General features: G+C 64.2%; 1 protein-coding gene across 1 annotated transcript; it reads right to left on the bottom strand.

The window, feature by feature from the left end:
- Window positions 1-343: 343 nt before the first annotated feature.
- FKBP1A (FKBP prolyl isomerase 1A) lies at window positions 344-10,009 on the bottom strand. Its single transcript, XM_086760446.1, has 5 exons — window positions 9,891-10,009; window positions 9,697-9,744; window positions 3,384-3,496; window positions 2,481-2,633; window positions 344-1,398 (listed from the first exon to the last, which is right to left on the bottom strand). The coding sequence occupies exons 1-4, from the start codon at window positions 9,925-9,927 to the stop codon at window positions 2,505-2,507; spliced, it is 327 nt and encodes a 108-aa protein (XP_086616572.1). The 5' UTR covers window positions 9,928-10,009; the 3' UTR covers window positions 344-1,398; window positions 2,481-2,504.
- Window positions 10,010-10,720: the final 711 nt, after the last annotated feature.

The following is a 10,720-nucleotide window of genomic DNA, read 5'->3' as shown; positions in this document are numbered from 1 at the left end:
ACAGCCACAACTGCCAGAGGCTGTGAGGGCAACGCTTAATAGGTTACAGTAAAGCAATTAATTATGCAAATTCCAGCAGGCCACCATCACCTTCCCGCAGAGCCCAGCGAGCCCCAGGCGTCCCTCCGTGCTCCCAGGGCCAAGCACCTGAGCCTCACCTCAAAGCCAGCCAGCACAGCCAGAGGCTGGCCCTTCCCGCTGCCACAGCACCCCGCGAGCCCGGCACGGCACCCACAGCACCCCGCGAGCCCGGCACGGCACCCACAGCACCCCGCGAGCCCAGCACGGCACCCACGGCGCTGAGCGACAGATAGGCGAGGGAAAAACCTCCAAGACACAGGGCTGAGAAAAGCCAGCATAAAGCGTTTTTATTGCGATAATAAAACTGGATACCTTTATGTGGTGGAGAAGTGAACGGCGGCAGTTTCTCTTACCAAATCACTAGGCAGGGCAGAGGGAGGGGCAGATAGGACAGCAGCGGGGGAAGCTATGCACCAAATGAGACCAGACAAGCGGCGATGACCAGCATCAGGTGTCGGGAGAGAACGGTCAGGTGTGCTCGGACTGGGGACAACCAGGGTCTGCTGGTTCCTTTCCAGGGGGGAGAGAGGGAACGGCGGCGTTTTCTTGGAGCGGACTCCCCACCGGCCCCACCGCCTCCCCTGTAGACAGCACCTTCCGTTTGTCTGCTGTTTTCCTTTGTCTTTACAGCAAGCTCAATGTACGCTACTGAATTTTCAGGGTGCAGTGGAGCTCTGATGGAAACCCATCTCCGTAAACCCAGAAGTGGGCTCGGGGGGGAAGGAAGGCCCACCTCGAGATGGCAGAGCAGTCCCCCTTCCCGGGAACAAACCGACGGTGCCCACAGCCATGCTGCGCCCTTCCCCGGGGAGCAGGGGCAGGACGGGCTGCTCCCGCGCTGCCCCGGTTCCAGGCAGGGTATCTACACACAACCCTGGCGCTGCTTTGCTCTCCGCGTCCATTCGTCCTCCACAGCCCCACCCTGCTATGGCTTTTGCAGCAGCAGCAATTTCTGGTTCAAAAACACCACGGAAATCTGCACCAAAACAAGTAACTAACAGGTTTCCTTTTGTTCAAACACTCCTATCTAAGGTCAGCCCGTCTGCGTGCTACTGGTAAAACGTCGTCTACACCTGGAACGAAAATAAGATTAAGAACTTGACCCAAAAAAGAGTTGAGGTTTACGGCGTATAGTTTAAAAAGACATAAAAACACGATACAAGGAGGAAGAGTCAGACGCAAAGCTTAGTGACCAAAGGCGTTCAATCAAGGTGTAAGGTTATACAATGAGTGTAGTGGACTGTCAGGAAAAGCTCCGTACAAAGTCATGTGCACTCTTCTTGAAGCTGAGATTCTGGATTCCTCCATGTGCCAAACCTGCTGGGAGAGAGAGCCGGCGTGACAAGGCTGCCAAGGCAGAGAGGAAGCGTGCTCCCAAAACGGCCGGCTCACCACAAACCGCACCGTTTGCTCCAACAGAAGTCAAGCATCAATCACAGGGGGGAGCACAGCCCCATCCTGCCCGCACCACGGCGCCCACGGACCCCGGAGCACAGCCCCATCCTGCCCGCACCGCGGCACCCACGGACCCCGGAGCACAGCCCCATCCTGCCCGCACCGCAGTGCCCACAGACCCCGGAGCACAGCCCCATCCTGCCCGCACCGCAGTGCCCACAGACCCCGGAGCACAGCCCCATCCTGCCCGCACCGCAGTGCCCACAGACCCCGGAGCACAGCCCCATCCTGCCCGCACCGCGGCGCCCACGGACCCCAGAGTACAACCCCATCCTGCCCGCACCGCAGCGCCCACAGACCCCGGAGCACAGCCCCATCCTGCCCGCACCGCAGTGCCCACAGACCCCGGAGCACAGCCCCATCCCGCCTGCACCGCGGCGCCCACGGACCCCAGAGTACAACCCCATCCTGCCCGCACCGCAGCGCCCACAGACCCCGGAGCACAGCCCCATCCTGCCCGCACCGCAGTGCCCACAGACCCCGGAGTACAGCCCCATCCTGCCCGCACCGCAGTGCCCACAGACCCCGGAGTACAGCCCCATCCTGCCCGCACCGCAGTGCCCACAGACCCCGGAGTACAGCCCCATCCTGCCCGCACCGCAGTGCCCACAGAGCACAGCCCCATCCTGCCCACACGGTAGCAGAAGGAGTGGGCAGCCAACTCCCACGGTGCAGCAGCTGAACGCAAGGAACTCGAGGCACGGTCAGCCAGCACGGCGATCTCCACGGCACAAACCCGCACTGCCAGGCTGGGAGCTCTGCTCACACCACCGTAGTGATCCCCAGCTCGCCACCCTCCCAAGAGTCACTTCTACCCACAGCCAGAAACCGGCCCTATCCTGCTCACATCCCCACTGCCGTCACCTCCGTCCCACCTCCCCACACTAGCCCGAGGCGAAAAATGAGGGCCCCAACACCCCGTGGCAGCAGCTGCCCCTCCTTACCCGAGGACAGGGTGCTGGGGTAGGTCATTCCAATTTCATGAGCTCCACGTCAAAAATTAGAGTGGCGTTTGGTGGGATGATCCCTGGGTGGCCAGTAGAGCCGTAGGCGTAATCTGGGGAGATGGTCATCTTTGCCCGCTGACCAACGCTCATCTGGGGACAGGGAGAGAAACGCAGGGATGTCAGGAGACGGGCACAAGCACTGGGTGAGTGACAGCAAGAGAGACAGACCCGTCCCCGCTCCTTTCCCTACGCTGGGCAAGAGCAAGGACCCAGGCTGGACAAGCTGGAGGGGACAGAAGAGGAACGGGAAGAACATCGGCAGGGAAATGCAGGCAGCAGGGGCTGGGAAAGGAGCAGAGCTCGAGATGCCCTTCACACGAGTGCTTTCTAGGATAGGCAGGGAGCTCCAGGCCATTCCCTCCAGCCACGGGCACTCTCGTGCTGCGTCACCAGCAGCACACGGGGCTGGATGCAGTCGTGTGCAGGAGCCGACACCGCGCCGTGCCCGCCAGACCTCCCTTCGCGTGGGCTCCGCAGCCCGGAGCCGTCTCTGCTGGGAGCGGGAGGCCCGAGCGCTCCCCGCCGCGCTCGTTCGGAGCTGACTCAGTAGAGAAATGTCACCGCTGAGTCACTGACGTGCTGTAGGTGTTCCTGGGGCCCGGCCCTGCTCCACTCCTGCCATCTGGCAGGTGGCAACGCAGAAGGCGATATTCACACCCACACCTCCCAGCGCCACGGGGGCGGAGGGGTGGAAAACACAGGGGAATAAAATAAAAAAAAAATAAAAGAAAATAGAGAATGAGCTGCACACAGTGATTTCTGCCCACGCCGCAGCTCCCCAGGCGCACAGCTCTGCGCAGCCCTGCAGCGAAGATCGCGAGGCGGAGAAACGCAGGGCACCTGAGCAACTCCTTCCTCCCAGCCACGGATCACCTCCTGCTTGCCCATCACGAACTTGAACGGCTTGTTCCTGTCGCGGGAGGAATCAAACTTCTTCCCATCCTCCAGCATACCTGGGGAGAGAAGGAGGGAGACGGTGGTGACGCGGGGACGGAGCCACGCGCGCCTGCGTGAAACAGGCTGTGACCTGGCAGCCTGAGCGGGTGACAGTCACCCCTGGGAGAGCTCACATGGCCCTGAGTCAAAGATGTTTCTCAGCTCAGCCTCCTTTTCCCTGGGAAAACACCTGCACGGGGCAGTCGGGGGGAAACCCCCACCAGCACTCCCAGGGCATCATCCAGCCTGGCAGGAGCAGCCCTGGGGCAGGGCAGGATTGCTCCTTGGACCCAGAGAGAAGTGCTCCTCTGGGCTGGGACCGAGGACAGACAAGGAGAGCAGACAGAGTGGAAGGGAAAAAAAACCAACCAAACACCCTTCCCTGCCTCACAGCACCACTGCCAGATGATGTGCAGGCAGCAGGATTAGGCCTGCGCTTCCCATCCCACCAGCAAACACGTCTTGCTCCTCGCCATGGTCAGGCTTCCGCCCCCGGGCACCCAAATCACAAGTCAGGGCTCCAGTGCCCCACGTCAGCCACTGCCGGCCTCCAGCCCTCCCCGTGCCCAGCCCCGTCCTGGTGATCTTCAGCCAAATTGCTCCCGTACCCAGGAACGATGACGGGGAGAGCCAGCACAAGCGCTGGACACACGTGCCCGGGGCAGCCCTCGCTCTCCAGCACACACTGCGTGGCGAGGGCTGAGCACGGCTGATATCCCCAGGGCTAAATATAACTCCCCAACACGAGCAAAGGAGGAATTTCCTCCCCTCCCTTGCTCCCTGCCTGACCTTCTTGGGGAATCTCGGAGCTGGAGCTGCCTTATAGGAGCAGCAAGTCCTCCAGCCAGCCGAGTGGCTGCTCCTAGAAGGCAGCTCCGGCTCCACATTAGCAGAGCCAGCACCCCACGCAATAAGAGCAATAATAAACTCTCCTGTAAACGCTCCTCACTTCTTCACTCCCGAAAAACCTGTTTTCTTGGCTGGAAAACGCTCTATAATCTTGGAAAACCAACCACGTCCAGTGACACAGGGCACAGTGATTTCCCTTCACCAAGGCACTGCCTGCGGGCAGGAAAAAACGCAAACGTGGAAAGGACAAGTCAGAGCACCGCAGCCCCGGCTCGCACCGGGACGGGAGCCCGTGCGAACGGCACGCAGACACAGGCAGTCGTGGGGACGGGAGGCGCTGAGCAGAAAGAATAGAATGGGAAAAAATTGGTCACTTTTGCAGGGGTAACGAGCACTGAAACCTCTGGGCTGAAGGAAGACGCAGGGGGTTGTGGCCAGCAGCCCCACGTTTCTCCTGCAGAGTGAAATTAAGCTTTTAACTTCACAGAGAGGAAAAATCAGCGCTCCGAGTGCAGCCGGCCAGGCTGCAGCCCTGGACTTTGGAATAGTAAATCTGGAGTTTTCTCGTTTCCTCCTTCCAGGATAAACCTCTTGTCGCTGAACCTGCTTCCAGCCCTGTCTGGCACCACTCCCTGCTCCCGTCCGCTGGCCTTCCTCCCACCCGGCGGGGACGCTGGCAGCAGGGACGTGGGGCAGGCCGTGCCGGCTGGCACAGGCAGCGCCGCTTGGCCGTGACACGAGCCGACCCTGAGCTCAGCTCTGAGCCCTCAGGCATCGCAATGAGCTGGGGTGGCTGCAGAAGCACGTAGGGGACATCTCGTGCCTGCCGCCCTTCTCCTCGAGCACCTGCAGAGGAAAATCCCTGGGGGCCGCAGAGCACAACCCCCCTGCTTATGACGGCAAACAGGGACCTGCGGGGCACTCGCTGCCTGCAGAAGTGCGTCCCATTTAACGCCCCAGCCAGGGGAACGCAAAGGCACCATCAGCAGCACAGGAGATGCTGCGGACCTCGAGCAGGAGCCCACGGCGCTGCCTGCCCCCGTCGCCGAGCTCACCTGTCCGAATCCAGCTTCAGGAAGCTTTTTGGAGCTGGCAGCACCCTGGCCGCAGGAGAGAGGGATTAACAGGCTAAGCTGGTTGGAGCAGCCCAGGGAGATCGATCACCTGGGCTTCCCTGGGCCCAGGATGGCCAAGGCTGCACACAGGAGCTTGTCCCAGCTCTCTGTCACCGGAATGCCACACTCCCATCACGCCAGCGGGGAAAACAACGAGGCTCCGATGCATCTGACACAGAGCCCTCATCTCGGGCACTTCTTTTGCCCGTGAAGCTCCAGGGAGATTTCTCCAGCCCTGGACAAGTATGAGCAACCATTTCCTCACCCCTGCCATCCCCAAGCAAGAAGGTAACGAGATCTTAAAGCTATTAGAGGGAAAGCATCCTCTGGCAAAAGCAGTTGCCCTGCCAGAGCCCCAGGAGCAGCAGCCAGCCCCCCGGCAGGGCTCCTTCCCCGCCGCCAGCGCTGGCCCTGTGAGGACGGCAGAGCCCGCAGAGACGGGTTCCAGAGGTCCCCGAGTGAAAGATTTGATCCCCTTGGTCTCAGCTGGGCAATACGGACACCGGGAGGGTCTCGGGGGAACAGCAATGAGGAAGAGCGCAGAGCCCTGCAGCCGGGGCTGCAGCAGTCGTAGGACGGAGCGGGGGACGCCCAGAGAGCAGCCCCAGCACCGGACGGGCAGGCCGCGCGGCCCTGCCAGGTCTCTGCCACACTTGGCAGGCAGCAGCCAGGAAACGCGGGCTGCAACGTGCGACTTGGCTGCGGCCCCCTGGGCGGGCAGGGCAGCGGAGAGCGGCACTGGATCGGGCAGGGGCAGCCTTCGGGACAAACCCGCAGGCTGGGGTTTTGCAGGAGACCCACCTGCACCCCCTCCATCCCGGGGTGCCGATCCTCGGCACAGCCATTCCCCAGGGGATCCTGCATGGAGCCAGCTTCCCGCGGAGAGGCAGGGAGAGACCGGAGCAGTGCGGCAGGCACCTCTGCTCCAGCCGGAGGAAGGGACAGGATGGGAAACCCTTCCTGAAAGCCCTGGGGTACCCAGGCAGCGACCAGGGCACGCTCCAACCCCCTGCATCAGGACAGCGCTGCCCAGCTGAGGTTACATCCTGCCTCCACCTCTGCCAGACGCTTTAGACCCCAGCGCCCAAGCCACCTGCACAGCACTTCCCATCGCCATCCACAGCCGGATGCAGGAGGGGGCTCTGCCCACCGTTTGGCCCCCACATAGGCGGGGAAGGGGTGCTCCCCCAGCCCACTGCCCGGCGGTCACACGCCTCGGTAGGAAACGTCTGCAACCACAAGGCGCTCGCTGCCACTGCGCGAGCGTGGCGGCACCCAGACGCAGCGGGGAGGGAGCCACGGCGCCAGGTGCCGTGCAGACAACAGGAAGAGGCGGCAGCCGAGGCCGCGTCCAGCCTGCGCAGCGACGCACGGGCGCTGGGGAAGGACGGTCCCCTCTGTGCCACCCTGCCAGAGAAAGCCAGTTCATCCAGTGACCCTCCCAGCACGTCCACGCCCCTGCTCTGAGCCCACCTCCCACCAAGACACAAGAAGCTGGGTGCATTTTGTTGCTGGGGCAAAGCTGTTTGGCCAAGTCAGAATCGCTCCCGTCCCAGTATCCCCCCAGCACGGCCACGGGCTCCCATTTCCCCTCCCGAAGCACGGCAGGGTGCCCGCAGTCTCCCCACTCTCTCCGCAGCCTCCGCACACTCAGACAGCGGCTCCCACTTCACCAGCTCTCTTCACCCAACCTGCAACTCCTCCCCATCAACCAGCTCCCACACCCCACGCCAGTTGCTCCAAGCAGTCCCAAGCACACTGGGGAACTTTCTCCTTGATTTAGTTTCTTTAACAGCCCTTTCTAGCAGATTTCACATCAAAGGCTGTTTCGGACACCCCACCACGTGAACTCTCCGTCAGCGTTCCCCCTGCTCCCCGCAAGCTGCAGGCACCACCTCGCACAAAAAGCAGGGACTCGGGGCCGAAGGAGGGGGAAAGAGCCCAATTCCCCTGGTTCCTCTCACGCGCCTTCACCTCCACAACCTCAGCTGGGGCACAGAGGATGCTCCGCTCTCTCCACCTCCTTCCCCAGCGCAGCCCTCCCGCACCAGGGCCGTCTGTTCGCCCCTCGCCCCAGGACGAAATGGCTGAAATGCTCCCGCAGAGCCGGGGCTTGGGCCCTGGCAGAAGCAGCAGGAGATGCCAGATGGCCAACAGAGCCGGCTCCCCACGCTCCCTACACTTGAGTCACTGGGCTTTTCTTCCCCAAAACTTTTTTTTTAACCAAGTCACTGCACACCCATAACCCAGCGGAGCAAGGGCTGAACCGCCACGCACCCACAGCTGGATCTCCCCAGCCCCGGCAGGTTTCTGCGCCGGAGCAAAGGGCAGCGGGGACGGAGCTGACACGGGGCTCTGGAAGCAAGGCACCTCCCGCGCCGCGCTCTGCCGCCTTCCCCGATGCTGCTCCGGGCTCGGCGAGTGCCGTGACACGGCCAGGGAATCAAAGGTTTCTAACGTTTCCCAAGAGGCGAGCCCCGCGCCGGCCTCTCGCAGGGCAGGCTGTGGGGAGCCACATTGCCGACGCAGGCAGCGTTCAGCCACAGAAACGGCGTCAGGGCCTGAAGGTGTTTGATTTCTGCTGCCTGCCGAGGCGGCGGGGGGGGCAGAAGCTGCCTGCTGAGGGAACTGGGGGGATAAAGGCCAAAAGGAGACAATAACAACAACAAAAAATGGAAATCGGAGAATCGCTGCTGCTGGGGAGGGTCCGTCAGGAACAAGTCACCACGCAGCACTCTGCCCGAAGCGCCGGGACGGGAAGCTGATGACCCATGGGTGGCTCTGCCGGGGCGGGGGCCGGAGCTGGGAACACCGGCGGAGCTCCGGCAGAGCTGCGGGAGCAGAGAGACGGCACCGGGAGCCGGGAGGGCTGGCAGGCGGCAGGGCTGGCCCGCCGGGAGCCACTTGACTGCCTGCCAGCCTCCCTTTGTTCTTCCACCGGTGGAGGAAACGGGGCGGCCAGAGGGAGACGGGGCCGCTTCCTCTGCCTCCTGACGAGGGAAAGGGAAGGACGGGGCGGACGGAGGAGAAGCAGAGGGGCTGGAGGCCCGCCGAGCCCTCCCGGCAGGCAGGGCTGCCCGCGCCCCGCTCCGCAGAGAGGGGCACCCTCAGCCCCCCACCACGGGCGAGGGCGGAAAGCGCCGGGGCGGGAAGGGGAACTGGTTGTGAGCAGAAACAGCCGCAAATACATCGACTCTTTCACCCCGCAGCACAGCGGCCACCCTGCTGAGCCAGAGCTGTTCGACGGGCGGCCAAGGGGGAGAGGAGACCCCCAGGGTGACCTCCAAAGCATTTCTGGGGGGTCCCAAAGTTGGTTTCTTTCCCCCTGAGCTTGCAGAAGGCTGCTGGAGGACAGGGTGCAGAGTCTGACCCTCCCTGGCTGTCCGGGCACCCCTCGTCGAAACACTACACCCGAACCCCCAAAAGCACCTGCATTACCCACACTGGGGTCCCCCGGCGGGACCTGTACCCCACACTGCCCAGCCCTAAAAACATCCCGGCGTGGGCTGCGGGTCTGGGTCTGCCCCACGGGCACCCCTGGTGTCACCCCCAGGAGGGAGAAGGGGCTAGGTCAGCAGGGATGGTGGCAGGGAGGGGGCTTCACCCTGCAGGGACCTCTGGCATGGGGCACCCCGCTCCGACACACCAAACCCGGGGGGGCCGACACGGGGGTCCCACGGGAGCACCCAGCGCGGGGCTTTCGGCTCGGCCGCTCCACGGCCCACAGGGCCTCTGCTGCCCTGGGACCACCCCCCAACAGGGACCCGCTGGGCGCTGGCCGGGGGGCTCTGCCTGCTCCCCAAGCACCCCCTGAGTCCTTTCCCAGTGCACCCCAAAAAAAGGGCCACACAGGGGTGGGCAAGCCCCCCCCCCCAGGAAGAGGCGGGGGTGGACGGCTCCCACGGGGCCTCCCCACGGCCACGGGGCACAGCCAGGCCCCCCCTCCCCGCCCGGGCACAGCCGGACCCCCATCCCGGGAAAACCCTCGCGACCCCCGGCCCCACGATGGGGCCGGGCCCCCCTCCCACGGGCCGGGCCCCCCCCCCCCCCACCCCGCCCACGGTTCCCCCGCGGGGAGCGCCGCGGCCCAGCCGAGCCGCCCACACGGGCCGCGCCCGGGACCCCCGCGGGCTGCCGGGGCCGGGGGTGGGGGGACACGCACAGACCCCACCGCGTCCCTCGGTCGGCGGGACCCTGCCCCGGTGGCGGCGGGGCAACCCCGCCCTGCAGGCCCAGGAGCGGGCGGCACTCACCCGTGTAGTGCACCACGCAGGTCTGGCCGCGTTTGGGGAACGTCCGTCCTGCGGGGAGACACGCACCGTCAGCCCACCGGGACCGGGACCGGGACCCGCACCGGGACCGGCATCGCGACCAGCACCGGGACGGGACGGGACCGGTCCGGCGGGGAGGGGAGGGAGGGAAGAGGGAAGGGCACGCCGCGGCTCACCGTCGCCGGGGGCGATGGTCTCCACATGCACGCCCATGCCGGTGCCGGTACCGGTGCCGTTCGCGCACCCGCAGCGCCCGCAGCCCGAGGGAGGAGGGGCCACGTGTGCGCAGCCTCGGCCGCCGCGCCGCCATAGAGCCCGCCCGCCCGCCGCCTAGAGCGGCCCCGCCCCTGCCCGCCGCCATCTTCCCCGCTTCCCCCCCACCCCCGCCTCCTTCCTGCCCGGCCCCGGCCGCCATCTTGGCACCGCGCGGTTGCCCGGGAAACGCGGGGCCGTGAGGGAGCGGCGGGCCCGGGCGAGCCGCCCCCGGGACCCAGTAGCCCTCCTCCCGGTCCCGCCCGGGCGACCCGCAGGGCTCGGGTCCTTGCAGGCTTTGCCCATTTCTCCGCCCTTTATCAGCGCTGGGCCTGGCGGCAGCGAGCCCGCCCAGCCCGGGGGCCTGGCCCAGCGCAGGCCGCTGTGGAGGCCCGAGGCCGCGGGGCCCTGAGGTGCCAGCACACACCGGCCGCGCACCCCAGACTTTTAATTATTTTCGCAGTTCCCAAGACTAAACTGTACCTAAATTGAGAGTTGTATATGTTAACACTGCTCCCCGTGCTGCTCCTTACCGTGGAGGTCAGCACCAGCCTTGTGTTACTGGGGCAGGGTCGGCAGAAGACATGCAGGTTTGAACAATCCCGCATTTAAAAATACTTTATTCTGGGAACAACAGCAGCTACTTTTTTTTTTCTTTTTTCTTTTTTTTGGTCCAAAAAAAGAGAATTGCTCCAGGCACAGGATTTTTGCCTCAAAGTGTCCTATTTCTGTACTTCAAGGAGATGAACTTGAG

Source organism: Chlamydotis macqueenii, chromosome 16 (assembly GCF_036417535.1).
Source record: "Chlamydotis macqueenii isolate bChlMac1 chromosome 16, bChlMac1.mat, whole genome shotgun sequence".
In the NCBI taxonomy this organism is placed as follows: Eukaryota; Metazoa; Chordata; class Aves; order Otidiformes; family Otididae; genus Chlamydotis; species Chlamydotis macqueenii.
This window is presented reverse-complemented; position numbering and strand designations above follow the sequence as displayed.

Bases quoted from the DNA above. Each gene is read 5' to 3' on its own strand.
- FKBP1A (XM_086760446.1), bottom strand. From the start codon at position 9,927: ATGGGCGTGCATGTGGAGACCATCGCCCCCGGCGACG. The intron at 9,745-9,890 runs GTGAGCCGCGGC...GTCTCCCCGCAG, and splicing joins GACCATCGCCCCCGGCGACG to GACGGACGTTCCCCAAACGC. The intron at 3,497-9,696 runs GTGAGTGCCGCC...TTCTCTCCCCAG, and splicing joins CTGCGTGGTGCACTACACGG to GTATGCTGGAGGATGGGAAG.